General features: G+C 41.2%; 1 protein-coding gene and 1 long non-coding RNA gene across 4 annotated transcripts in view; one reads left to right on the top strand and one right to left on the bottom strand.

The window, feature by feature from the left end:
- LOC132504361 (uncharacterized) overlaps window positions 1–19,007 on the bottom strand; it is a 49,832-nt gene extending 30,825 nt beyond the window's left edge. For all 3 annotated transcript variants that reach the window (XR_009534862.1, XR_009534861.1, XR_009534863.1), the window contains exon 1: window positions 18,760–19,007. This is a non-coding gene — a long non-coding RNA (uncharacterized LOC132504361). The remainder of the gene's footprint in view (window positions 1–18,759) is intronic.
- A 5,835-nt stretch (window positions 19,008–24,842) lies between these two features.
- Window positions 24,843–26,484, top strand: part of HORMAD2 (HORMA domain containing 2) — a 67,725-nt gene continuing 66,083 nt past the window's right edge. The window contains 1 exon segment of the mRNA XM_060121721.1: window positions 24,843–24,893. Coding sequence (XP_059977704.1) covers window positions 24,843–24,893 — 51 coding nt within the window.

Here is a 26,484-nt window from a genome sequence, read left to right as displayed (position 1 = left end):
ACTCAAGCAGAAATAAATGAAGTAGAGAACAGAAAAACAATAGAAAAATCAATGAAATAAAAAGTAGATTCTTTGAAAAGATCAACAAACTTGACAAATCATTAGCTTGAAAGGCCAAGAAAAAAAGAAAAGACTCAAATTACTAAAATCTGGAATGAAAGAGGGATGTTATAATCACTCTTACATCAATAAAAAGGATTATAAGGAAATTTTATGAACAAATGTATGCCAACAAATTAGATAACCTAGATGAAATGGAAATGTTTCTACAAAGACACAAACTACTGAAATGGACTCAAGAAGAAAAAGAAAGTCTGAATAGGTCTATAACAAGCAAAAGGATTGAATCAGTAATCAAAACTTCCCACAAAGAAAAGCCCAGAACCAGATAGCTTCACTGTTGAATTCTACCAAACACATAAACAAGAATTCACAAACTTTTTTTTTAAACATTTATTTATTTATTTTTGGCTGCGCAGGGTCTTAGCTGCAGCATGTGGATCTTCATTGCAGCACGCAGGATCTTTAGTTGCGACACGCGAACTCTTAGTTGCAGCAATGTGGGATCTAGTTCCCTGACCAGGGATCAAACCCAGGCCCTCTGTATTGGCAGCATGGAGTCTTAGCCACTGGACCCCCAGGGAAGTCCCTTACAAACTCTTCTTAAAAAAAATAATAAAAGGAAAGAGAATACTGCCCAACTCATTCTATGAGGCCAGTATCACCCTGATACCAAAACCAAATTTAAAAATACCACAAGGGGGACTTCCCTGGTGGTCCAGTGGGTAAGACTCCACACTCCCAAAGCAGGGGTCCCGGGTTCGATCCCTGGTTGGGGAACTAGATCCCGCATGCACGCCACAACTAAGAGTCCGTGTGCCGCAACTAAGACCCTGAGCAGCATGCATAAATAAATATTTAAAAAATAAAAAAATCACAAGGAAAGAAAACTACAGATCAATATTCCTCATGAATTTAGATGTAAAAATCCTTAAAACATACTAGCAAACTGAATCCAGCAATAGATACAAAGGATTATGCACTGTGACCAAATGGAATTTATCCTGAGGTTGCAAGTTTGGTTCAATATATGAAAATCAATTTAATACATATTAAAAGAATAAAGGACAAAACCACATGATTGTCTTAATATATGTATAAAAATGCATGAATACAATATGGGTATAAAATCAAACACCTTTTCACGCTAAAAACATTCAACTAATTAGGAATAGAAGGAAATTCCATCAACCTGATAAAGGGCATCTATGAAAAAACCCCAGTGAACATCATACCTGATGGTGAAAGAGTGAATGCTTTCCCCTAAGATCAGGAACAAGACAAAGATATCCACTCCTCCCAGTTCTAGTCAACATAGTACTGGAGATTCTAGCCAGGCAATCAGGCAAGAAAAAGAAAGGATACCCAGATTAAAAAGGAAGAAGTAAAACCAGCTCTATTTGCAATGACATGTAGAAAATCCACACACACACACACAAGAACTATGAGAATTAATAAGCTAGTTCAGCAACGCTAAAGGATACAAGATCAATACATAAAAACTAATTATCTTTCTATACACTAGCAATGAACAATCTGAAAATGAAATTAAGAAAACATTTCCATTTACATTAGCATTGTGATGGATTGAACTGTGTCCCCCAAAAGCTATATATTGAAGCCCTAATGCCCAATGTGACTTTATTTGGAAATAGGGCCTTTAAGGAAGTAATTAAGATTAAACGAGGTCATAAGAATGAGGCTCTAATCTGACAGAACTAGTGTACTTATAAGAAGAAGAAGAGACACAGAGATCTCAGTCTCTCCACATATGCACAGAGGAAAATGCATGTGAAGACACAGGGAGAAGGTGGCTATCTGCAAGCCAAAAAGAGGTCTCACCAGTAAGCATCTCTGCAGGCACCCTGACCTTGGGATTTCAGTCTCCAGAACTGTGAAAAAATTTATGTTGTTTAAGTCAGGTAGTCCATGGTTTTTCTGTTATGGCGGCCCAAGCAAACTAACAGAAGCATGAAAAAGAATTAAAAACTTAGGAATAAATTTAACCAAAGAAGTGCAAGACTTGTACAACAAAAACTACTCATGTCATTGAAAGAAATTAAAGATCTAAATGAATGGAATGATACCCGTGTTCATGAATCAAAATTTTTAATGTTATTAAAATGGCAATACTCCCCAATCTACAGATTCAGTGCAATCCCTATCAAAACCCCAGTTGCCTTTTTTGCAGGAATTGACAAGCTGATCCTAAAATTAATTTAAGGGATCCAGAATAGCCAAAACAATCTTGAAAAAGAACAAAATTGGAAGATTCACACTTCTCTGATCTCAAAACTTAATAGAAGGTTACAGTAATCAAGACAGTGTGGTAGTGACAAAAGGACAGACATATATATAAATAGAATAGAAATACGAGTATGTAAATAAACCCTCACAATTGATGGTCAATTGATTTTTTTTTTTTTTTTGCGGTACGCGGGCCTCTCACTGCTGTGGCCTCTCCCGTTGCGGAGCACAGGCTCCGGACGCGCAGGCTCAGCGGCCATGGCTCATGGGCCCCGCCGCTCCGCAGCATGTGGGATCTTCCCGGACCGGGGCACGAACCCATGTCCCCTGCATCGGCAGGCGGACTCTCAACCACTGCGCCACCTGGGAAGCCCCCCGTCAATTGATTTTTAACAAAGGTAACAAGACAATTCAACGGGAGAAAGAATAGTCTTTTCAACAAATTTGTGCTTGGATAAGTGAATAGTCACATGCAAAAGAATGAAGTTGGATCCCTACCTCACGTAATATATGAAAATTAACTCGAAATGGACTGAAGATCTAAATGTAAGTATAAAATTCTTAGTAAAAAACCACAGGCATAAATCGTTGTGACCTTGGATTGGCAATGATTTCTTAGATAGGAGGGCAAAAGCACAAGCAACAAGAGAAGAAATAAATTAGATTTCATCAAAATTAAAACCTTTTGTGATTTGAAGGACACCATCAAGAAAGTGAAGACAACCCACAGAATGGGATAAAATATTTGAAAATATATCTTTTAAAGGACTTGTATCCAGAATATGTAAAGGCTTACAAGCACAATTTTAAAAAAACCAATTTTTAAATGGACATAGGATTAGAATAGACATTTCCCCAAAGACATACAAATGGCCAAATAGCACATGAAAAGATGCTCACCATCATTAGTCAATAGGGAAATGCAAATCAAAACCACAATGAGATATCATTTCACATCCACTAGGATAGCTTGAAACAAACAAAAAAGGGTTGGGGAGATGGAAAGGACAAGGCAAGGATGTGGAGAAATCAGAACACTCACACACTGTTGCTGGGAATATAAAATGGTGCAGGTGGTATGGAAACAGTTTGGCAGGTTCTCAAAAAGTTAAACATACAGTTACCATATGATCCAGTAATTCCACTCTTAGGTATATGCCCAAGAGAAATGAAAACATATATCCACACAAAAACTTGTATACACAAGTGTTCATATCAGGATTTTTTTTTTTTTTGCGGTACGTGGGCCTCTCACTGCTGTGGCCTCCCCCATTGCAGAGCACAGGCTCTGGACGCGCAGACCCAGCGGCCACGGCTCACGGGCCCAGCCGCTCTGCAGCATGTGGGATCCTCCTGGACCGGGGCACAAACCTGCATCCCCTGCATCAGCAGGTGGACTCCCAACCACTGCGCCACCAGGGAAGCCCCATCAGTATTATTTTTAATAGCAAAAAGGTAGTGACCCAAATGTCCATCGACTGATGAATGGATAAACAAAATGTGGTATACCCACACAGTGGAATATTATTTGGCCATAAAAAGGAATGAAGTACTGATACATGGTACCACATGGATGAATATCATACTTTTGTTTTACTAAATGAAAGATGCCAGACACAAAAGGCTATATATTGTATGATTCCATTTATGTGAAATATCCAGAACAGTCATCTACAGAGGCAGTAGATTAATGGTTGACAGGGGATAGCGGAGGGAGAAATGGGGAGTGACTGCTAATAAGCATGTGGTTTCTTTTTGGGGTGATGAAAATGTTCTGGAATTAGTACTGATGGTTGCACAACTTTATGAATATACTAAAAACCACCGATTTGTATGCTTTAAAGTGGTGAATTTTATGTATATGTAAATAAAAAGTATATTTAGAAAAGAGGATGGTGGGAGTTCAGGCCAAGATGGTAGAGTAGGAAGACCCTGAGCTTACCTCCTCTCATGGGCACACCAAAATTACAACTATTTACAGAGCAACAATTGTTAAGGAAGACCAGAATCTAGCAGAAAAGATCTTCAACTAAAGATATAATGAAGGAACCACAACGAGACCAGTAGGAGGGGTGGAGCGGTACAGTCAAGCCCCACACCTCTGAGTGGGGGACCCACAAACTGGAGGATAATTACAATTGCAGAGGTTCTCACCAAGGAGCAATGAGTCTGAGCCCTACACTGGGCTCCCCAGTCCTGGGGTCCTGCACCAGGAAGAAGAGTCCCCAGAACAATTGGCTTTGAAGACCAGCAGGGCTTACTTTTGGGAGACCCAGAGGACTGTGGGAAACAGAGACTCCACTCTTAAAGGGCGCACACAAAATCTCACATGCTCCAGGACCCAGGGCAGAGGCAATGATTTAAGAGCAGCCTGGGTCAGACCCACCTGCTGATCTTGGAGAGTCTCCCGGACAGGCAGGAGGCAAACGGAGCTCACCCTGGGGACACAAGACACTGGTGGTAGCCAATTCTGGGAACTCATTCTACCATGTGGACACTGGTGCTGGCAAGTGCCATTTTGGAATCCTTCCTCTAGCCTATTAGCACTGGAACCAGTCCTTCCCACCAGCCTGTTGGCACCAGCACCCTCAGGCCAAGCAACTAGCCAGGCAGGGACACAGTTCCACTCACCAGCAGGCAGGCTGCCTTAAGACCTCCTGAGCCCAAAACTGCCCCAGGATAAGGCCCTGTCCACCAGAGGGCCCAGAACCCAGCCCCCGACACCAGTGCACAGGTACTAACCATGGGACCCCCAGAGTCCTGCAGTCAGAGACCCCAGGACCCAGCTCCACCCACTAGTGGGCAGGCACCAGCCCCAGGACCCTCTGGGCCCTGGCCCCACCCACCAGCAGGCCAACATACCAACTCCAGGGGCCCCAGGATCCTGCAGCCAGAGACCCTGGTACCCAGCTCTGCCCACCAGCAGGTAGGCACCAGCCCCAGTATCCTCAGCCCTGACCACCAGAGGACTGGCACTAGCCTGGGAGCAGCCTCACACATCAGTGGACAGGCACCAGCCCCAGGACCCCCCTGGGCCCGTGCCATACCACGAGTGGATGGACACCAGCCTCAGGACCGCCACAGCCCTGCAGCCTGCCATGGCAGGACCCAGCCCACCTTTCAGCAGGCCAGCACCAGCCCTGGGACCCCGTGGGCCCCAGCCCTGTCCACTAGCAGGCCAACACCAGCTCTGAGACACCTTGGGCCCCTTAGCCAGCCACCCTGGGATCTGGTCCCACCCACCAGCAGGCCAATACAAGGCTTGGGACACCCCAGATCCTGAAGCCAGCTGTGTCAGGAAATGGCCCATGTCTGCCAGCAGACCAACACCAGCTCCAGGATCCCCAGGGCCCTGCATCCAGAGATCCTGGGAACTGGCTCTGCCTACCAGTGAGCCAGCACTAGCCCCAGTAACCGCTGGGCCTTGGCCACACCCACCAGCAGTTCAACACCAGCTCTGGGACCCCTGGACTCTGCAGCCAGAGACCACAGGGCCTGGCTCTGCCTGCCACTGGGCAGGCACTAGGCCCAGGACCCAGCTTCACACACTGATGGGCAGGCACCAGCACTCTGATACCCTGGGCCCTGACCTCACCCAACAGCAGGTAGACACCAGCCCCAGGACCACCATACCTCCACAGCCTGCCTTGTCAGGACCCAGCCAACACACCAGAAGGCCAGCACCAGCCCTAGGACATCCCATGCCCTGGGACCCCCTGCACGCTGCCCTGCCCACTGGCAGGTCAACCCCAGCTCTGGGACACCTTGGGTCCCTCAGCCAGCAGCCCTGGAATCCATCCCCACCCACCAGCAGGCCAACACCAACTCCAAGATAGCTTGGTCTCATCAGCTAGCTACCCCAGGATCCAGCCCCACTCACCACTGCACCAGAACTAGCTTTGGGACACCTCAAACCCACAGCCAGCCATGCAGGAACTGACTCCACCTACCAGTAGGTCAACACTAGATCCAGGAACCCTGGCCCCACAACTAACCATCCCCAAACCTGGCTCTGTCCATCAGTGTGCCAGCACTAGCCCCAGGACCCTCCAGGGCTCTGCAGCCAGCTGCCTCATGACCTGGTCCTGCCAACCAGTGACCAGCAGCCTCCTCACCGGGCAGGGCCTAGCAACCCAGCTGGACCAGGGACAAGCCACACCTACCAGACTGCCCACAGTAGTCAGCCCACCATAACAGAAGGACCTATGCAGCCCACATGCGGGCACCCCTAGAGCACATAGGTCTGGTGACCAGAGGGGAGTGCACTGCTGGGACATATAGGACGTCTCCTACAAAAGGCCACTTTTCCAAACTTGGGAAACATAACCAAAGACATAACCTATGTCTCTCACCAGAGACATAGAAATAAAAACAGCACATTAAAGGGCTTCCCTGGTGGCGCAGTGGTTGAGAGTCCGCCTGCTGATGCAGGAGACGCGGGTTTGTGCCCCGGTCCGGGAAGATCCCACATGCCACGGAGCGGCTGGGCCCGTGAGCCATGGCCGCTGAGTCTGCGCATCTGGAGCCTGTGCTCCGCAACAGGAGAGGCCACAATGGTGAGAGGCCCACGTACCACAAAAAATAAAACAGCAAATTAGGAAAAATGAGGCAACAGAGGAACATGTTCCAAACGAAGGAACATGATAAAACCCAGAAGAACTAAGTGAAATGGAGATAGGCAATCTACCTCATAAAGAGTTCAAGGTAATGATCATAAAGAATTCAGAAGAAGAATGGATGAACACAGTAAGAAGATGAACAAAGAGTTAGAAGATACAAAGAAGAACAAGATAGAGCTGAAGAATACAATAATTGAAATTAAAAATACACTATAAGGAATCAACAGTAGATTCGAAGATACAGAAGAATGGATCAGTGGCAATCACTGAAGCTGAACAGAGAAAAGAACAAAAAGAAAAGAGGACAGTTTAAGAGTCCTCTGGGACAGCATGAAGCATACTTACATTTGCATTATAGGGATCCCAGAAGGAGAAGACAGACAGAAAGGGGCAGAGAACATATTTGAAGACATAAGAGCTGAAAACTTCCATAACCTGGGAAAGGAAAGACATCCAGTTCCAGGAAGTACAGAGAGTCCCAAACAGGATCAACCCAAAGAGGACCACAAGACACACTGTAATCAAAATGGCGAAAATGAAAGATAAAGAGACTATCAAAAGCAGCAAGGGAAAAACAACAAGTTATGTACAAGGGATAAGTCTATCAGCTGAATTTTCAGCAGAAATTTCAGTGTGGCATGATATATTTAAAGTGATGAAAGAAAAAAAACCTACAACCAAGAATACTCTATTCAGCAAGGTTTTCATTCAGATTTGATAAGGAGGGCAAAAGTTTTACAGACAAGCAAAAGCTAAAAGAGTTCACCACCAAACCTGCTTTACAAACAATGTTAAAGGAACTTCTCTAAGCAAAAATGGCCATAACTAGAAACATGAAAATTACAGAAGGAAAAAGCTTATTGGTAAAGGGAAATATACAGTAAAGGTAGTAAATCAACCATGTACAAAGCTAACAGGAAGATTAAAAGACAAAAGTAGTAAAATCATCTATATCCACAATAAGTATTTAATGGATACACAAAACAAAGAGGTGTAAAATATGATGTCAAAACCAGTAAATTGTAGGGGAGGGGAGTGTAAATTCAGGGTCATTAAAATGCATTTGAAATTAAGAGATCAGCAACTTAAAATGATCACATATACATATAAGTTGCTATATATAAATCTCATGGTAGCCACAAACCAAAAATCTCTAACAGATATATGCACAGAAAAGAAAAAGGAATCCCAACATCAAATATAAAAGATAGTCATCAAATCACAAGAGAAGAGAACAAAAGAAGAAAGGAAACAAAAAAAGAACTACAAAAACAACTCCAAAACAATTAACAATGGCACTAAGAACATACCTATCAATAATTACTTTAAATGTAAATGTACTAAATGCTCCAATAAAAAGACACAGGGTAGCTGAGTGGATACAAAAACAAGACCCATATATATATGCTGCCTACAAGAAACTCACTTCACATCTAAAGACAGACATAGACTGAAAGTGAGGGGATGGAAAAAGGTACTCCAAGCAAATGGAAATCAAAAGAAAGCCAGGGTGGCAATACTTATAGCAGCCAAAATAGCCTTTCAAACAAAGACTGTAATAAGAGACAAAGAAAGAATCAATCCAAGAAAATATAACGATTGTAAATATATATGCACCCAACACAGGAGCACCTAAATACATAATGCAAATTATTAACCAACATAAAGAGAGAGATTGACAGTAACACAATAATAGTAGGGGACTTTAACACCCCACTTACATCAATGGACAGATCATCCAGACAGAAAATCAATATGAAAACACTGCCTTAGAGATATAGACCAAATGGAATATATATGAAACATTCCATCCAAAAGCAGCAGAATACACATTCTTTTCAAGTGCACATGAAACATTCTCCAGGATAGATCACATGCTAGGCCACAAGTCTTAGTAAATTTAAGAAAACTTAAATCATATCAAGAACCTTTTTCCAACCACAGTGCTTTTTCCAACCACAAATCAACTACAAGAAAAAACTGCAAAAAACACAAACATGTGGAGGCTAAACAATATACTACTAAACAACCACTGAAGAAATCAAAGAAAAAATTTTAAAATACCTGGAGACAAATGAAAATGAAAATACAACAGTCCAAAATCTGTTCTGAGAGGGAAGTAGTTCTGAGAGGGAAGTTTATAGTTATACAAGCCTACTTCAGGAAACAAGAAAAAACTCAAATAAGCAACTGAACCTTACACATAATGGAACTAGAAAAAGAACAACAAACAAAACCCAACGTTAGTAGAAGGAAAGAAATCATAAAGATCAGAGCAGAAATAAATGAAATAGAGACTTAAAAAAACAATAGAAACGATCAATGAAACTAAGAACTGGTTCTTTGATAAGATAAATAAAATGGATAAACCTTTAGCTAGACTCAGGAAAAAAAGAAAGAGGGCTCAAATCAATAAACTCAGTAATGAAAAAGGAGAAGTTACAACCAACACCACAGAAATGCAAAGGATAAGATTACTACAAACAACTATATGTCAATAAAATGGACAACCCAGAAGAAATGAACAAATTTCTAGAAATGTACAATCTCCCAAGACTCAACCAGGAAGAAATAGAAAACATGAACAGACCAATTACCAGTAATTAAATTGAATAGGTAATTTTTAAAAATCCCAACAAACAGAAGTCCAGGACTAGATGGCTTCACAGGTGAATTCTACCAAATATTTAGAGAAGAGTTAAAACCAAGTCTTCTCAAACTATTCAAAAAAACTGCAGAGGAGGGAACACTTCAAACTCATTCTACAAGGCCAGCATCCTTCTGATACCAAAACCAGACAAAAATATCACACAAAAAGAAAATTACAGGCAATATCACTCATGAACATAAATGCAAAAAATCCTCAACAAAATATCAGTAAACCAAATTCAACAACACACTGATAGGATCATATCCCATGATCAAGTGGGATTTAGCCCAGGGATGCAAGGATGGTTCAATACCCACAAATCAATCAATGTGATACACCACATTAACAAGCTGAAGAATAAAAATCATATGATCATCCCAATAGATATAGAAAAAGCTTTGGACAAAATTAAACATCCATTTATGATAAACACTCTCCACAAAGTGGGCATAGAGGGAACATACCTCAACATGATAAAGGCCATATATAAGCCCACAGCTAACATCATACTCAATGGTGAAAAGCTGACAGCATTTCCTCTAAGATCAGGAGCAAGACGAGAATGCCCACTCTTGCCACTTTTATTCAACATAGTATTGGAAGCCCTAGCCACATGATTAGACAAGAAAAAGAAATAAAATGAATCTAGATTGGAAAGTAAGAAGTACAACTGTCACTGTTTGCAGATGACATGATACTATACATAGAAAATCCTAAAGACACCAGCAAAAAACTACTAGAGCTCATCAATGAATTTGGTAAAGTTGCAGGATACAAAATTAATATACAGAAATCTGTTGCATTGCTATACGCTAACAATGAATGATCAGAAAAGGAAATTAAGAAAAGAATCCCAGGACTTCTCTGGTGGCGCAGAGGTTAAGAATCCGCCTGCCAATGCAGGGGACACAGGTTCGATCCCTGGTCCGGGAAGATCCCACATGCCGCAGGGCAACTAAGCCCATGCACCACAACTACTGAGCCTGCACTCTAGAGCCCACGAGTCACAACTACTGAGCCCGTGCACCACAACTACTGAAGCCCATGCACCCTAGAGCCCACATGTCGCAACTACTGAGCCCACGTGCTGCAACTACCGAAGCCCATGCACCTAGAGCCCATGCTCTGCAATAAGAGAAGCCACAGCAGTGAGAAGCCTCTGCACAGCAACAAAGAGTAGCCCCTGCTTGCCGCAACTAGAGAAAGCCTGCGTGCAGCAACGAAGACCCAACACAGCCAAAAATAAAGTTTTTGTAAAAATTTAAAAAAAAAGAATCCCATTTGCCATTGCATTAAAAAGAATAAAATATCTAGGAATAAAATACCTAGGAATAAATCTAACTAAGGAGGTAAAAGACCTGTACTTGGAAAATTATAAGACTCTGATGAAAGAAACTGAAGATGACACAAACAGATGGAAAGATATAACATGTTCATGGGGGGCTTCCCTGGTGGTGCAGCGGTTGAGAGTCCGCCTGCCGATGCAGGGGATACGGGTTCGTGCCCCGGTCCGGGAAGATCCCACATGCCGTGGAGCGGCTAGGCCCGTGAGCCATGGCCGCTGAGCCTGCGCGTCTGGAGCCTGTGCTCTGCAACGGGAGAGGCCACAACAGTGAGAGGCCCACGTACCGCAAAAAAAAAAAAAAATTAAACATAACGTGTTCATGGAGTGGAAGAATTAATATCATTAAAATGACCATAGTACCCAAGGCAATCTACAGACTCAGTGCAATCCCTATCAAAATACCAATGGCATTTTTCACAGAACTAGAACAAACAATTCTAAAATTTGTAAGGAAACACAAAGACCCTGAATAGCCAAAGCAATCTTGAGAAAGAACAGAGCTGGAGGTATCACAGTCCCTGACCTCAGACTATACTACAAAGCTACAGTAATCAAAATAGTATGGTACTAGCACAAAAACAAACATATAGATCGATGGAACAGAACAGAGCCCAGAAATAAACTCACACACTTCTGGTCAATTAATCTATGACAAAGGAGGCAAGAATATACAATGAGAAAAAAACAGTCTCTTCAGTAAGTGGTACTGGGAAAACTGTACAGCTACATGTAAAAGAATGAAATTAGAACATTTTCTCATACCATATAGAAAAATAAACTCAAAATGGATTAAAGACCTAAACATAAGACCTGAAACCATAAAACTCCTAAAAGCAAACATAGGCAGAACACTCTTTGACATAAATTGTAGCACCATTTTTTTTTGGATCTGTTTCCTAAGGCAAAGGAAACAAAAGCAAAAATAAGCAAATGGGACTTAATTAAACTTAAAAGCTTTTGCTCAGCAAAGGAAACCAAAGACAAAACAAAAAGACAACCTACTGAATAGGAGAAAATATTTGCAAATGACATGACCAATAATAAGTTAATATCCAAAATATATAAACAGCTCATACAACTCAATTAAAAAAAAACCCTGATTAAAACATGGGCAAAAGACTTGAATAGACATTTTCCCAAAGAAGACAGACAGGTGAGCAACAGGCACATGAAAAGACGTTCAACATCACTAATCAGAGAAATGCAAATCAAAGTCACAATGAGATATTGCCTCACACCTATCAGAAAGGCTATGATCAAAAAGACCACAGGTAACAGATGTTGGCAAGGATATGGAGAAAAGGGAACCCTTGTACACTCTTGGTGGGAATGTAAATTGGTGCAGCCACTATAGAAAACAGTATAGAACAGTATAAAGGTCCCTTGAAAAACTAAAAATAGAACTATCATGTGATCTAGCAATTCCATTCCTGGGTATATATCTGAAGAAAACGAAAACACTAATTCAAAAAGATAAATGCGGGCTTCCCTGGTAGCGCAGGGGTTGAGAGTCCGCCTGCCGATGCAGGGGACACGGGTTCGTGCCCCGGTCCAGGAAGATCCCACATGCCGCGGAGCGGCTGGGCCCGTGAGCCATGGCCGCTGAGCCTGCGCGTCCGTGCTCCACAATGGGAGAGGCCATAACAGTGAGAGGCCCGCATACTGCTAAAAAAAAAAAAAAAAAAAAAAAAAACACCAAAAGATAAATGCACCCCAGTGTTCATAGCAGCATTGTTTACAATAGCCAAGACATGGAAGCAACCTAAGTGTCCATCAACAGATGAATGGATAAAGAAGATGTGATACACACACATATACACATAATACTACTGGAATACTACTCAGCATAAAAAGGAATAAAATTTTGCCCTTTGTAACAACATGTATGGGCCTGAATAGTATTACATTTAGTGAAATAAGTCAGAGAAAGACAAATATATGTTAGCACTCATATATGGAATCTAAAAAATAAAACAAACAAATGAATATAACAAAATAGAAAAAGACTCACAGATATAGAGAACTAGTGGTTACCAGAGGGGAGAGAGAAGGAGGGAGGGGCAACATAGGGGTAGGAGATTAAGAGGTACAAACTACTATATACAAAATAAACTACAAGGACATATTGTACAGCACTGGGAATACAGCCAATATTTTATAATAATTAAACTGAGTATAATCTAAAACTCTGAATCACTATGTTGTACACCTGAAACTAATATAATACTGTAAATCAACTATACCTCAATAAAAAGAAAAAAGAGGATGTTTTTCTGTATGTACACTATACCTGAATAAAAAGTTAACACACAGGAACTTCCCAGTGGTCCACTGAGTAAGACTTTGCGCTCCCAATGCAGGGGGCCCAGGTTCGATCCCTGGTCGGGGAACTAGATCCCGCAGCATGCATGCCACAACTAAGAGCCCGCATGCCACAACGAAGATCCATCCCATCCCACAAGCCGCAACTAAGACCTGGCGCAGCCAAAATAAATATAAATAAATATTTTAAAAAGTTAACACACAGATAATGGTTTCAAATTAGATAAATGGAAAAAAATATTATCAACAGAAATAGGAAGTTTTCAATGCATCTTTTCAAAGATCAATCCATTATGCATAATTTGAACGTATCCCAGTTAATTGCTTGGGTATTTGGGATTCTTCCAATAACATATGTGCATTCACTCAATGTGTTTATTGAGTAAGTCTTATGCCTAGTCACTCTTCAACAAATAAAGGTTGGTAGGGGGTATATCCACAGGTTATTGATGAGGTCATACTTTAAATTCTCCCAATGCCTCTAACTACAGTAAATCTTCTGGGCTATGCACTAACATGACTGAGGCTAACATAGCCCCTGGCACGTTTGAGAATATGACTTTCAAAGAAATCTGGCTTTCTGGTATAGCTTTCCTAGGTGTAAGTTATAGCAAACCTCTAAGTGATGTCTTCTTGCAATTCTTTCTCCCTTTCATTTTTAAAGCTATATTGGTAATTTCTGTGTAATGTCTCACTTTCCAGTTGTTTAACCTTTCTCTTGGCAGGAGGGAATTGGGTTTTGTTTGTTTAATGAGGAGAGTTGTTAGAAACGCCTGCCTCAGATGTCTTGTATCGTTACATTCAGTTCATGCTAAGCTCATAAGTATTCTGAATCTTAAATTAGGCACCGTCTCAGTCAGAGGTTAGTACTTACATATTTATCATTAGGTTAGTATAAACTAAAGGAAGGGGAAGAAAAGCCCCTCATGGGGCTGAGGTTGGACTATGTTCTCATAGGAGTTCTAAACCATTTTTGGTAACTGTCATTTTCCAAGCATCAAAATGTGTAGAAAGTAAAGGGCCTCAAAATATGGGCTGTCAGTAGTGTGGCAAATTTTGAACATCACCTCATCTCAGATCTCTGTACAGAGGTACCAAGTTGCAATCACAGAAAGGCAGTTTAAAAACTACTTCATTTGAAATCTTTTCTATTAAATGATAAACATTAAGAAGAATAACATAATCTTACATGTCAACAAAACATCACAGCAGAAAATGCAACTAAGTAGCCAAATAGAACATTTCTATAATGTTTGAGCATTCAATATCTTCCTTGACATTATTTTTTAGTCGGGGCACTCAAGCAGGCAGCAGCCTGTCACTTACAGCCTCTGTCATTTCCCGTTCCAATTCGTTAAACCCTAGGCTTTCCCCAGAAACACACAATCCACATGGAGATTCTTCTGCCAGTCAGAAAAGATCAATTCAAAGGATGCTGAAATTGATACGCAACTCTTGAGTGGGCATGAACGCCATAATAAACTGCTACCTATGCATGGAATTATATTTTCTAGGTTGACAGTGTATGGGCAGAAGCAGCAGGAGCATATGTTTAGATTTTATAGTCGGCACTTATTTCCTATTGACTGGCTTCTCTTTGGCTGCCAAAAAATAGATCAAGTTCAGAAGCTAAAGCCAAGTTGTCAATTCTTTATCTTTGCCTTTCTCTCTAAAAAATACCTAAATTAGTAAGGCAGCATAGCCAATTTACACACAGAGGCTTGATTAAAAACTTCAATCATTTGCCTCTCTTTCCTTCCCTGTAATACTTAAAATTCTAGGATTTCAAATTCATAAACGCTTCTATAAACACCTCTGATCCAAAAAAAAAAAAAACACATGGCTACTGTATAATGTATGCCCCAATGAAAATAACACCCTAACGCAGAAATGAGTGGGCTCAAAATAACGTAGCTGGAGCTCTCCTCTTAACCATGAGGGAGGCACCTGGGATTGCAAAGGCAACATTTAGCTTTCAGAAGCTTGTTGCTGACAAGAGTGGAAAGAAAGGATCTTACATCTTCTTTTCTTTCCTAATTCTAAAGTGGTGAGCAAAATGTCTGCTTTTATTGGTTTGAAGTGGCCTAAACCACTGCCAAAAAATGTGCAAAGGAAATTATATATACACATTCTCCTCCTAAAATGCCACCTCCTTTGTGAAGCTGTCTTGATTCCCCATTCACAATGCATACCTTCCTTCTCTACACTCTATCATAATTTATACCTCCATTAATATTTGCAAATTATTTTCTATGTGAGTAATGTGTTTACAGGTCTCCCTCTCCTACTAAACTGTAAACTTCCACAGCTCAGGGACCAAGTCATTATCTCTCTGGTCCCCACAAGGCCAAGCAGAGTGCTTTATAAATGGTAGGTGCAAAATAAATGTTTGATGAATGAATAAATACGGTGGTGTCAGCTTTATGATGACTAGAAGTTTTGATGATGTTAAGAGTAGTTGCTCCCCAAACCTCAATCTCTTTTCTCTGTATTTGGTATCATGATTATGTGCACTGAAGAGAGAGAAAGATTTAGAGATGTCTTCCTGAGAATACATTTTATATTTGATATGTCTATTTTGATAACCCTCGAGTAAACCATCTTTTGGAAAAGATTTCCAGTGTTAAATGGAATTCAATGGGGGAAAGTTTCAATGAGTCAGACAAAAGCTATCTCTACTTCCTGTGATGCAGTGTGCTGTCACACACCTCAGAAAAAAAAAGTGCAAAATTGTAAAAGCTGAGAGCATGACTCCACAAGACTCTATTAACCAGGTGCTACCTATATAAAATGATCAAGAAGAGGAAAGAAGGAACCCTGAATGGTCTTTAGTTCTCAAAAAGCAAGGGTCTAACTAGAAACTAATGAGTGACAACTGTTTCAGGTACACAGCGTAAAAAGGAAACACACGTGTCTAAAGAGAGAAAGGTCAACTTTAGGCAATGAAAAGTCATCTCAAAAAAGATCCTCCCCCCACCCCCACCCCCCACATTTTCATCTGTTTCACATGTTATTTTACTACTGGATACAGGATTTGGCAAAACTAACAACTGGTTATTTGGAAATTTCTAAACAATGATCACTTTCTCCTACAATGTACATTTTTCCATTCCAAAACAAACAAGATACTTTGTTTTGACAGGGACAATTTCCAATCACTTAGCACTGAAACGCATAAAAGAAAATGGAAAATTGTTTGAATACCATATAGCACTTTTGAGTTTATTAGGCCATTATCCCCAGGGCTGGATTTAATCAAAAGATGAAGAATACAAACTCAAAAGCTTTTAGTTGACAAGAAGTAAGTCTTGGAACTTCCCTGGTGGCGCAGTGGTTAAGAATCAGCCTGCCAAAGCAGGGGACACGGGTTCGAGCCCTGGTCCGGGAAGATCCCACAGGCCACGGAGCAACTCAGCCTGTGCGCCACAACTACTGAAGCCCACATGCCTAGAGCCCATGCTCCTCAAATGAAGCCACCTCTTCCTTACGGTGTGCAGGCTTCTCTGTAAGAGAAGTCACCGCAATGAGAAGCCTGCACACCGCAACGAAGAGTAGCCCCCGCTCACCACAACTAGAGAAAGCCCATGCTCAGCAACGAAGACCCAAAGCAGCCAAAAAAAAAAAAAAAAAAAGTCTTGGGCTTGGGATTTTTGTGTTTGAGCTGTAAGTCAGGTTCACAGAAAAGTAATCAGAAACTAGACTGGCTGGAGATAAGAAAGAGCCTTGAAATGAGAGGTGTGATACCATGGGTTCCACCTGTGACTTGGCCTCTCAACAAGCCTGGGGACCTTGAGCAAATTACCTAAACTCTTATCTGTGAAGTTCTTTGATAATTTCTAAAGCCCCTTTTAGCATGATCAATTTTTAATTGTCTAATATTTTTCCTTAAGTCATCAATTAGTTCATTCAACAATATGAATACCTTCAATGAACATAGTAAAGGACAGTTTCTGCCCTCAAAGAGTGGATAAGTCAGTGGGAAAAGTGAAGGCTTCACCCGCAGTTCCTAGGAGCTCATTCATCCATTTTAGTTCTAAACAAAGGTCACAGAGGAGCCCAGAAGGGAATGTGGATGGAAAGGAGGAGAAACCCCACAGAAACTCTTGGGAGGAAGAGAGGGTAATTTATTGTCTCAGTCCACCAAGTTTATTGATTACTGTGCTGGGCACTGGGGATCCTGGGGTGACCTGAAGAGATCAGGCCTCTAATGAAGCTTACTTGCATTCTAGGTGGTGAAGAAAGAAAAACAGGTTAACAAATAAATGAAATCCAGATTGTGATTAGTTCTAGGAAGAAAACAGAGTGATAATGAGAGAGAATAACTGTGTGTGTGTGTGCATGCGGTGTGGTAGGGGGGTGGACTTCAACATAGGGAAGGCCCTTTGGAGATGGTAGTGGTTAGCTGACTGGGACCTCAAGTGAGCACAGCCAGCACACAGGGGCTAGTGGTTCAGCTCGAGGGAAGCAGGAAAATGCCGAGGCTGGAAAGGGCTGGAGCAGACAGATCATCTGCATGGTTGTTTTAAAGAGCAGTTACTTCTGGAAAGTACAGAATTAAAGCAGTACAGATGACCCTTGAACAACACCGGTTTGAATTGCGCGGGTCCACCTACACATGGATTGTTTTCAATAAATACTACAGTAATGCTACACAATCCACAGCTGGTTTAAATCTTGGATGCCGAACCTCAGATAAGGAGGGCCGGCTACAAATTTACAGGCAGATGTTTGACTGTGCAGACTGCCAGCACCCCCAACCCCCCAGTTGTTCAAGGGTCAGCTGTAGTTCTTGACTAAGGGCCATTTTGTCCCCCAGGGGGCATTTGACAACGTCTGGAGACATTTTGGGTTGTCAAATGATTTGAGGTGGGGAGGGTACTTACTACTGAGATTGAGAAAACCTGCACTAAAGGAATTTACTGCCCGAAGTTTGGTTTTAGTCATTAGGTTATAAACTCATGTTTTTACAAACTTGAATCTTTTTTTTGTTTTCCTTTACTGTGGAAACAAAGTAAAAACAGGTTTCAAGTGACCCACTGCTTCATCCACTCTCTCAGGAAACCCCACTGCAGAGGTTCCAGGGGCTCCACAAACCGCTGAGAAGCCCCACAAGATACTAGATGTGTAGCTGAACCCATTGGAAAGGGACCTGCGGAGACCCACACCCAACTGCTCACTGGGGTTGCCTCTGCGCAGGGGACCAGGTTAGGAGGCAGTGTAAGAGGAGCACATATTCGTGTTTTATTTCCATAATTACCAATGAATATTAAAAATAATGCAAAGTGGGGGTCCATACAGGGAAGAAGTGGAGAGATGCCCTCCCGCGGGCGAAACCTCTGTCCTCTGGGCCTCTACCGCCCTTCTGCGTTGACCCGGTCCCTCCAGGCTCTAGCCTCCCCTCCCACACCCCACACCCCCCACCCCCGGCGGGCCCTTGGCCCGCATTAACCCCACGGCCCCGCAGGCTCTAACCCAGGCCCCTCCGGGCCCGCGAAGTCCTCCCTGCCCCCCCTCACCTCGGCGGGCAGGCGTCTCCTCAGGGAGGCTGGCAGCAGGCTGTCCTTGACGTAAGGGTTGCCCAGGCGGAGCAGCCCCGAGCCGAAGGCCCCGTCGGGGTCCGTGTGCGGCGCCTCGAGCTCGGTGCGGGTCCCTCAGGCCCGGGAGCGCCCGGCGAACCCTCGGAAGGGCGGGAAACGCCGGAGGAGAGCCTTGGAGCCGGAGGCCTGACGCCAGGTGAGCAGGGAACCACCTCCTCACGGGCGCCAGGAGGCCAGGCGTGGAGGGCGGGGCTTGCTGGGGGCGCGTTAGCCGTCGCTCGCCTCTTTTTGCATATTCATGAGACCGAGCGAGGCGGGCCGATCAGGCGAGCAGAAGTAATGAATTATTCATGACGCGTCTCGCCCCGCCCAGGAAGGTCTCGTTGCTTATTCATAAGCCCGAGGGAGAGTTTGAGCCGGAAAAGGCCGTTGAGTCCCTCTCACTGGGAGGTGTCGACCCTCTGAGGTGAGGGCTGTCCAGATGCGAGGCACACGGAGAAAAACGGCGCTTGAGCGTCGTTAGTTCTCTTAGAGTTTTGGGGGGGGGGGGTTTCCTCTTAGGTTATTTTTTTCCCTTTACGTTTCTTTTTCCTCGAGGCTTTAAGTTTGATTTGAAAGTATTTCTGTGAGGCCCGAAGTATTCTGAGGAGTAGCGGGAAGGCCGGGGCTGAGGGGAAGGACAAAGAGGAACCCCTAGCTAGCATTCCCCACCCCCCTCCCCAAAGCTTGATGATGAAAAATTTCACATTTACTGGGGGTGGGGGAAGTGGGGTGCGGGGATGGAGAGAATTGTACTGGGAACACTCACATTCCCACTATCAAGGTAGCTTTTAAATTGAAATGGTGGTGGACAAGAAGGAATCAGTCCAGGTGAGGACGCAGCAGCGGGCAGTCGGCAGCCAAGCTCTTATTCCGGCCGACACCTGCGTGTTGCAACCAGTCGGATCGGGAGCTTTGTGGGGGAGGGCTGTCTATCTTCTAGGTCAGGTTTTCTCCAGCCATTGAGGTGTTCTGTGAGAATCAATGGCTGGCGCACACCAAGAGGTGTGAGTCCCCACGGGATGACCTCAGCTCCTCTTTCGCCTTATCCAGGATTTGCCGTTTAATCTCATGGACTTTAGTTCCCCAAACAGTGCAGGGGAGAGAGTGTCTTGAAACTCAAGATTAACCAATCACCGAAATGTGTTCAGTTGTGCAGAGCACTGGACTCGGTGTGCAGTACATCATGTTACTTGGCTGATGAAAATGAAGAAAAAGTACAGTTCTTGCCCATAAAGGAGTTTTAAACTGATTAGGATAATAACCTAATTTCTCCTCCATTGGGCCATAAATCTCTTGAGGTAGGAACAGTATTTTACATCTTTGTAAGCCTACACGAAGACTAGCACGTGGTAGTCGCCCAGTAAATGTTGAATAGAATGAATAATTGAAGTAGCCTGAAGAAGATATTAAAAAACCAAAAGAGCATGAATAAATACCCAGTTAATATAGTGGAAACCATTTACTCTGAGTGAGCACAGAGTAGGGGAATTAACAGGACCAAATGGGATTTGTTAAAATGGAGAATAATAATTTATGGGAGCAAACTCTGTGAAACCTCTGAGTCACAGGGTGACCTTTAGCAAACCATGTTCCCTTACTGGACTTCACTTTCCTCTTCTTTGTACTGATAGTTTTATATTGTACATTTAAATCTATGATCCATTTTGAATTAATATTTGTATATGGTGTCAGATTTAGGTTGAAGGTTTTCAGGGTTTTTTGGTCTATGGATGTCCTGTTGTTCCAGCACTGTTTGTTAAAAAGACTATCCTTCCTCCACTGAATTGACTTTTCTTTAAAATGAAAGGATTGGATTAGTTTTAGAGGATGTCTCCTCCTCCTTCCAACTCTGATTTAAGCCCATTTATGTTGACAGGTACTTCCTTTGAGTAAAGCCATCTCCTTCATACCATACACATGTATGGAAGGTCATCTAGCTGCATTTTAGAATCTAGCTGTTGGACATTATACATTTGATAGAAAAGGGATTTTCTTGTTTCAAAAAAATGGTTTTGGAAGATTGGGAAAGGTGGGTGAAAAGTATTAGGAAATCAACTATTATTGTCTTTGGGCAAATGTAATGAAACTTTTTTGTGTGTGTCACTCAGAATGCCTCCTACACCGCCCCCCCAAAAAAGTGGCTTAGGCCTTCAGAAACTAAACAACAGCTGGTTAATTTTTATCTGAATCTTGGATTCACACATAAAAGGGTAAAAGAGTAATTGTACCACCATTTTAAATTGGGCAATTGTGATGTAGGTCAAGAAGTAAGCCCAGAGTGAGTCTTATCTGAGAAAACACAGAAATTTTGTTTTTCTCAAGATCATAATCCTTGTCACAGAGTAGACATATCAAGCATAAGAGTGAATGTATTGATGCCCTGTGAAGTTTCAGATGTTTGTGGATCCAATATACAAGCAAATATATAAGTCAAAGACATTTGGAAGTTAAAGTTCTGTTCTTAAAACCCATAGTTATGAAATATCTCTTAAGTTTTAGATAATGAGTCAGAACAAGGTGATAAAAAAATATCAGAGTAATTCTCTGAGAGTACATGATCTGTAGAGTCATACCTCCTGGGGCTGTCAGCTTGTGAGCTTTCAAAATTAAGCAGAGTTTGTACTTGAATAGGAGACCTCCACAAAACACCTGCTCAAAGGGAAAAAGACAGTAGCAACAGAATAGTTAGAGGTTGAAAGGACCCTGGCTATTTAAAATAATTATTTAGATCTTTTTTGCCTTCCTGAAGCCAGTTTATTTCAGGACACCAAAAAGAGACCCTACCATGTTTAGAAATAAGCAAGCAAGCCCAACAACTAAGAAGGTGCTGGTAATGCAGTATTTTAGATGGAATGAAAGCAAGGGGAATTTCATTACGCAGAGTCATTGTAGAAAAACCCCTAAATTGTGAGTCAAATTTTCTTGATTTTTATTCTCAGTTCTGATTGACCTTGAGTAAGTCAATTGACTTCTCTGGACCTTGATTTTCTCATCTAGAAAATTAGATGTTTGGACTAGATGACATTTAAAGTTCCTTCTACTTCTAAAATTCTGTAATTCTATTCTAGACCCTTACTTTTTCCTTGTTCATGTAGTACTTCTCTATTGATTCAGCAGATATTTTTTGAGCACCTACCTACTTTATTCCAGTACTGTCATGGTGCTAAGGATTCAAGAATGAGCTAAACTAGACACAAAAGTTTATATATGATTCCATTTATATCAAATGTCTGGAATAAGCAAATCCATAGAGATGAAAAGTAGATTAATGGTTGCAAGGAGTCAGGCGAGGGGAAAATGAGGTGTGATTGCTAGTGGGTATGGAGTTTCTTTTAACGTAATGAAAATCTTCTGAAATTAGATGGTAGTGATGGTTGCAAAACTTCATGAATATACTAAAACCTACTGAATTGTACCTTAAAAAAAAAACTTAAAAAATATAGAATGAACTAGGCAGATACAACTTTGCCCTCACATTATCTCACAGCAGGGTGGGGTGGATACATAAATGCAATGATATCGAATATATTACAATGGGCACATAACCCAGACTTGGTGGTGAACCAGGGAATAATTCCTCGAGAAACTTATACTAAGCCATGTCTAGAAGATGAGTAGGAATTGGAAAGGGAGGAGGATGTTTCAGGCAGAAGGAACATTACAAAAGCCTGAAAGCTAGAGAGAATATAGGTTAATTAAAGTAGATAAGAATAGCTGATGCATAAAAGTGTAAGGGAAAATGGTTAGAGATGTGGCTAAAGAGGCATGAGCCAGATCTTGAGGCTATGGTAAGGAGTTTGGATTTCATCCTGAGGACAGTGGGGAGCCACTGAAGTATTTCAGTTGAGGAAGTTACATAGTCAAGTTTGTACTCTAAAAAGAATACTCTGGCTGCAATACAAAGAACAGACTGGAGAAGGGTAAGACCAGTGACAGGCAGACTGGTGGTTGAAGAAATCCAGTCAAAAGATGAGGCTGATCTGATCTGAAGCATAGATGACAACAATGTGTATAAAGTGAGGAGTGGACACTTGAGAAAGGAGAATGGATGTGGGAATGAGGGAGGGAACAGGGTTGAGTCATAGTTTTTAGGCTTGAGCATCTAGGTATTTGATGTTGTCATTCACTTAGCTAAGGTACAGACATAGGTTTCGGGCAAAAGAATTCACGTTTGGGTATGCTGGGAACATCAAATTGGAACTGGCTCATAGAGGTATAGATCTGCAACTCCCCAGTGAAACCTAGGTTGGGGGAATACATCTAAGAGTCGTTAGAATAGAAATATAATTGAAACAAGAAAGTATTTGTTCATCCAGGGAGTGTGTTTAGAAGTTAAAAAAAGAAAAAAAAGCTCCTAGGACAGAGCCCTTGAAGAACACCAAAAGCTAAGAAAGGGTCAGGTTACACTCAGAAATGAAGGTTATAATCTGAAGTCAACAAAAGGTACCTTGGAATCATTAAGGACCAAAGGACTATTAGGTGGTTTCAGCCTCATGTAAAATCTTGTAAAAGAGTGTCCCCTAGTGCTGCTCTGAAGAAATAATTTGAGAGAAATTATTACCTGTTTATAATCTCTATCACCACCTTGTGGCAGTGTCCTTAAATAATTCTGCCCTCTTTTATTTGCAAAATCTTCCAGAATCTTGCATTAATTTGTACACAAAAACAAGTCACAGGCTATCCTGAGTGATCCAGAATGGAATTTCTTTAAGTGGGTTATCTACAGATATTTTGGTCAGAACTCCATAAAACCTTGACAAGAAACTACAATATAAATTAAGTCCTTTGAAAAGAAAAAGGGAAATTTACTTCTTTTTTATGTTAGTGAAGCAACAGAATTGAAAACTATGTATTTTAAATATTAATACTTTTTATTGTGGCAAAATGTACGTTACATAAAATTCATCATCTCAGCCATTCTTAAGTGTATAATTCAGTGGCACTAAGTGCATTCACAGTGTTATACAACCATCACCACTACCCATTTCTAAAAATTTTTCATCATCCAGAACAGAAACTCTGTACTCATTGAACTCCCCATTCTTTCTACCCTCCAGCCCCTGGTGACTTCTATTCTATTCTCTGTTGCTATGAATTTGACTACTTTAGGTATCTCTACCTCATATAAGTGGAATCGTGCAATATGTGTCCTTTTGTGTCTGGTTTATTTCACTTAACATAATGTTTTCAAGTTTATCCGTGTTGCAACATGTATCAGAATTTCATTCCTTTCTAAGGCTGAATAATATTCCATTGTATATACCACATTTTAAAAATCCATTCAACTGTTGTTGGACATTTGGGTTGTTTCCACCTTTTGGCTATTGTAAATAATATTGCTGTGAACATTGGTGTGTAATCTGTTTGAATTCCTCCTTTCAATTCTTTTGAGTTTAGACCTAGAAGTGGAATTGCTGGGTAATATGGTAAATCTATTGAACTTTTTGAAGAACTGCCATACTGTTTTCCACAGCAGCTGCACCATTTTACATTCCTACCAGCAGTGTACAAGGATTCTGATTTTTCACATCTTCACCTCCACTTGTTATTTTCCACTTTTTTGAATAGCCATCCTAATGAGTATGAAGTGTAAACTTTAACTTTTGAGTTTACTTTGAAAATCAGTTACACATGAAGTTAATTCAAGAAGTATTTTTGAGCCCCTGTTATATAGAGAGCACTGTTACACTCTGAGGGAATAACAAGGATGAGTAAAATATACTGTTGAATCTTTAGGGGATTTACAATTTATTTTTCTCCTCCAAATGTATTTGGGAACAAGTAAGTCAACTTAAATTTTTATCGGGTGGTTGGAAAAACTAATCCAGAGATCTTACTTTATAGAAAATTGGTAGTGGAGATAAAAATGTTTATTAAACTAATTTTCAAAAGAATACAATCAAATGCTAATTATATGGTTCTTCGGAAAATTCACAATAAGGATTACATTAGGCAAGGTCTCTAATTTTTTTTTTTTTACAGGTTAGACTTGTTAAAAGAATCCTTGATAGATTGCTATAATGGCCACTGCTCAGCTCTCTCATTCTATCAGAATTCACAAGGCACCTAAGGTATTTATTAAGAATTAAAAGAAAATCAATGACTATTTAGTGAGTTAGTTCAGAATCATGACTTTAATCTTTGGTGTTTTTTTAAACAGCAGTTTTATCAGTTAATCGGCACATAATATTCTGGCAGAGTATGTCTACATTTTAACTGGCTAACGGACTGAGGATGTTCAGGAAATCAGAATAGATTTCTACAAAGTAACTTATTGGGTGCTTGTTTCATGTTTATATATTTAGACTTTGTAGAGGAAAAGAAATCAGAAACAAAAAAAAGATGTTTAAAGAGAATGGCTCTTTGTTAGACATTCACTTCCTGACACAATTAGGACACTTCTAATGCACACTATGATGTAATTATAATAACTGGAGGAGAGAGCACTTAGAGAAACTAGGATCCTGGGGCCATGGGGAAGCATGCCAGGGCCAGGCAACCTTGCTGGGTTCACCTGGGCAAATTTATCTTGTCCCATGACATTCATTAATGAACATTCATTGATTCATTGAGAGCTTAATATTATATAATATGTAATGCTGTGTTATTCTCTGAGAGAATTAAAAAAAAAGAATCTTCACATTCTAGAAGTTTATAATCTGGTTAGGGAAATAAGATTTACAGGAGGTAAGTCAATATACAAAGCAGTATATGCATTAAATATATGTGAAAAGAGTAAAGCAATACAATTATAGGAATTCAGAGATTTTATATAGACTGGAATGGTTTGTATATTCCTCACGAAGGAGATAGGACTTAAGGTGGACCTTAATTAATGAAAAGGATTAGGAGAGAGGTGAGAGAAGAGAATTCCATGAGGAAAAACTAGCATATGCCTTGGCTCAGAGTAAGAAATGAGCATGGCATGTTTCAGAGAATAACAAAGAATCCATCCTTACTGTAGTGGAGTGTCATCATGTTGGACAGAAGTAGGAAATAAAATTGAATAGGAACTTTGGGGACAAATTAATGTGGATCTTAAAAGCCAGGCTAAGGAATTTATGCTTTATTCTGTAATCAATGGAAAGTCAGTGGTTTCACCAGGACAGTGAGTAAAATAATGTTTTAGGAATATTAAGCTGTAGCAGAGGCAGGGAAGATTGAAGTTGAAAGAGAATTAGGGCAGAGAGAAAGCAGTCATCTTTCTGGCTCAAATTCAATATACTCACCAAGCCAACTTCTGATCTCATTGCGTTTCCACTTAGGAAACCCTTCCTGGGGTGAAAATGCTGAGCTGGGTGTATGAATTGCAATCAGCTTGGCAGTTATTTTTCTCACTGTAAATTAACAAATTGACCTTTTGATATAAACAGATCTTTGTAGTTTGAACTGCATGAGCTACTTCTCCCAGTAAATTTTAAGTGACTGTATGATTTTGCTATTTAATACTTTTTTGCTATTTAATAACAATAATAATAACTATAGAAGCTAACATTTATTCAGCATTTACCATGTGCTGGGCACTGTGCCAAGGGCTTTATATTATTATTTCACTTAAACCTTGAAATAAGGGGAAAACTGAAGCTCAGAGAAGTAAAGTAACTTGCCGTAGGTCATGTAGCTTGACAGCTGAGCTGTCAAACATTACTTATATCATTAGCA

Source organism: Lagenorhynchus albirostris, chromosome 14 (assembly GCF_949774975.1).
Source record: "Lagenorhynchus albirostris chromosome 14, mLagAlb1.1, whole genome shotgun sequence".
In the NCBI taxonomy this organism is placed as follows: domain Eukaryota; kingdom Metazoa; phylum Chordata; class Mammalia; order Artiodactyla; family Delphinidae; genus Lagenorhynchus; species Lagenorhynchus albirostris.
The sequence above is the reverse complement of the archived record's forward strand: the minus strand, read 5'-3'. Positions and strand labels throughout refer to the sequence as shown.